Genomic DNA, 2,410 nt, shown 5'->3' on the forward strand with positions numbered 1-2,410 from the left:
CAGTTTTATGTCACCGAACTATGGTAATAGCAACTAATAGAATTTGTAGTGTGATTGATTTCTTTGGCGAAACCTTTCAAGATTTTGTCCCAGGATGGCCTCAGTCCAGTGACTGAAACGGTAAGAGATATAAGAAAAACATTAATAATGTACAATAATCTAATAATGTAGGAAGTTATTTTTAGAAATGTCTCATTTACTGTAATGCTTGTTTTTTTTTATGGTATTATCTTTTATTTATTTCTTTTCTTTTTCTTTTTTTTCTTTTTTTGATTGCATTATAGATTTATGACACATTCTCTCAAGTTCCTCTCAGCGACACGGAATTTATTTCAAGAAAAACAGTTTCCTATGAAGACTTGCTGGTTTGTAGATTCGCCTCTCTGATGTTTGTTAATGCATAAGGCAGTGAGCTGGCAGAACTGTTCGCATGTCGGACAGAATGCTTTACGACATTGTTTGCAGTGCTTTATGTGCTCGTTTCATTGACCTTCTACTGAGGTCAACTTTGCCTTTCATCCTTTCAGTCTTCACTACCATCATCATCATCATCATCGTCGTCATCATCATCATCAAATTTATCATCATCATCAGCATCGTCATCATCATCATCATCATCATCATCATCATCATCATCATCCCCACCAGCATCATCATCAGCATCATCATTGTCATCATTGTCATCATCGTCATCATCATCATCATCATCATCATCCCCACCAGCATCATCATCAGCATCATCATCATCATTGACATCATTGTCATCATCATCATCATCATCATCATCATCATCATCATCAAATTCATCGTCATCGTCATCAGCGTCATCATCAGCATCATTGTCATCATCTTCATCATAGTCATGGACATGTAATGTAATAAAAATACCACTAGTATTTTACCTGTTGCTCTACCAATTCTGCCAGCTCCTGTTTTTAATAATCAGAGATGAAACTTAACTGTTTAGTTGCCATATTTCTGTAGAAATACATTGCCTTTGATTGAATTAATTTTGAACAGCATGAAGAATTTACCAAAATAGCTTTGTCATTAAATTGGTGTCTGGGAGATAAATTGATTTGAAATTTTGATGGAAGGTTTTTTAGATCACTTTCAAACAGGAAGTTTTGCATCACAGAACCAGGGGTGGTCTTAGACAGGTTGGTGTCAAAAATTATTAACATTTTAGTATTTCTGTTGAACACACTTCTTGTGTTTCAACAGATTTTCAAAAACAAGGAAGAATTTAATAAAACAACTTTGTCATTATTAAGTTGTTGTTTGAAACTTAATTGAACATAAAATTTTGATGGAAGGCTGCAATTTAAAACACTTTAAACAGGGAATTTGTATCACAGGACCACCAATGAATTCAAGTTGGCTGATATGAAACAAATGGTTGCTTATTAAAATCTGAAATGTTGTTTCTGTTGAAGCTGAGATCCAAAGGACTTTGTTTTCTGCTATAACAAGGCTAGTATTGATAACTATGTGCACACTCGCATATATTTATTATTCTTATACAAGACTGTTCTTGACAGTAACTTCAAAGTTTTGGCCAGCTAAACCATTGTCTGATGATAATTTGCTAACGGAAACTTCAGACACTGTCAACAACATTTCTGTATAAGAATAATTAATTTGTGCTCTATAAAAATAAGTAGTAACCCATCAGATTAACCCTTTAAACATTCAGATAGTTCTATCAGATGTAATGCTTCTCATTTACTCACAGTGTCTCGAATTAATCATGGATTATCCTGAAACTTCAAACTTTTGCTGACATTGTAGGGTAGATGAGAAATGCCTGATCTAACCAGTTTGAACTTAAAACAAGTAGAATGTATTGGCCTGATCTGGCTGGTTTAAATGCTAAAGAGTTAACGTAATTTTTCTTTTTTATTGTAACCGAACATAAAAACAAGCATTAATATATACACATATACGCATTCTTAGATTCAAGTTTATCTCTGTAGATTTTCTATAGAATTGAGACCCAGCACTGCAAGTTACAATATTTCATAAACAAATATGTCTATGGTGCAAGAGTCCTGTTGCCAGACATAGGGTCTTCCAGCAGTACTACCACTTCCAGACACTTGATGTAGGCATCTGTGTTGAGTGTGAGGCTGTGTGGGAAGATGAATGGAGGCATAATGTTGCCATCACTAGCGATCACTCCAAATGCCATGATACTGTTTTTCTCATCAATGGTGCCCAACTAGCCATACTATACAGTGTAGTCGACAAAATCTAAAACAATGCACATATGCAAAATTGAAAATATAAAACAGCGACAATTTACGCATTGCACCCTGTATATACATACACAACGCACACACACACACATATATCTATACCCATGCATATATATATATGTATATATAAAATCTCTCTTTTCTTACATATA

General features: G+C 34.3%; 1 protein-coding gene across 1 annotated transcript in view; it reads left to right on the forward strand.

The window, feature by feature from the left end:
* Nucleotides 1-2,410, forward strand: part of LOC106871988 (uncharacterized) — a 37,140-nt gene that overhangs the window by 22,926 nt on the left and 11,804 nt on the right. The window contains exon 7 of the mRNA XM_014918783.1: nucleotides 285-365. Within this exon, the coding sequence (XP_014774269.1) occupies nucleotides 285-365 (81 nt within the window). The remainder of the gene's footprint in view (nucleotides 1-284; nucleotides 366-2,410) is intronic.

Source organism: Octopus bimaculoides, chromosome 18 (assembly GCF_001194135.2).
Source record: "Octopus bimaculoides isolate UCB-OBI-ISO-001 chromosome 18, ASM119413v2, whole genome shotgun sequence".
NCBI lineage: Eukaryota > Metazoa > Mollusca > Cephalopoda > Octopoda > Octopodidae > Octopus > Octopus bimaculoides.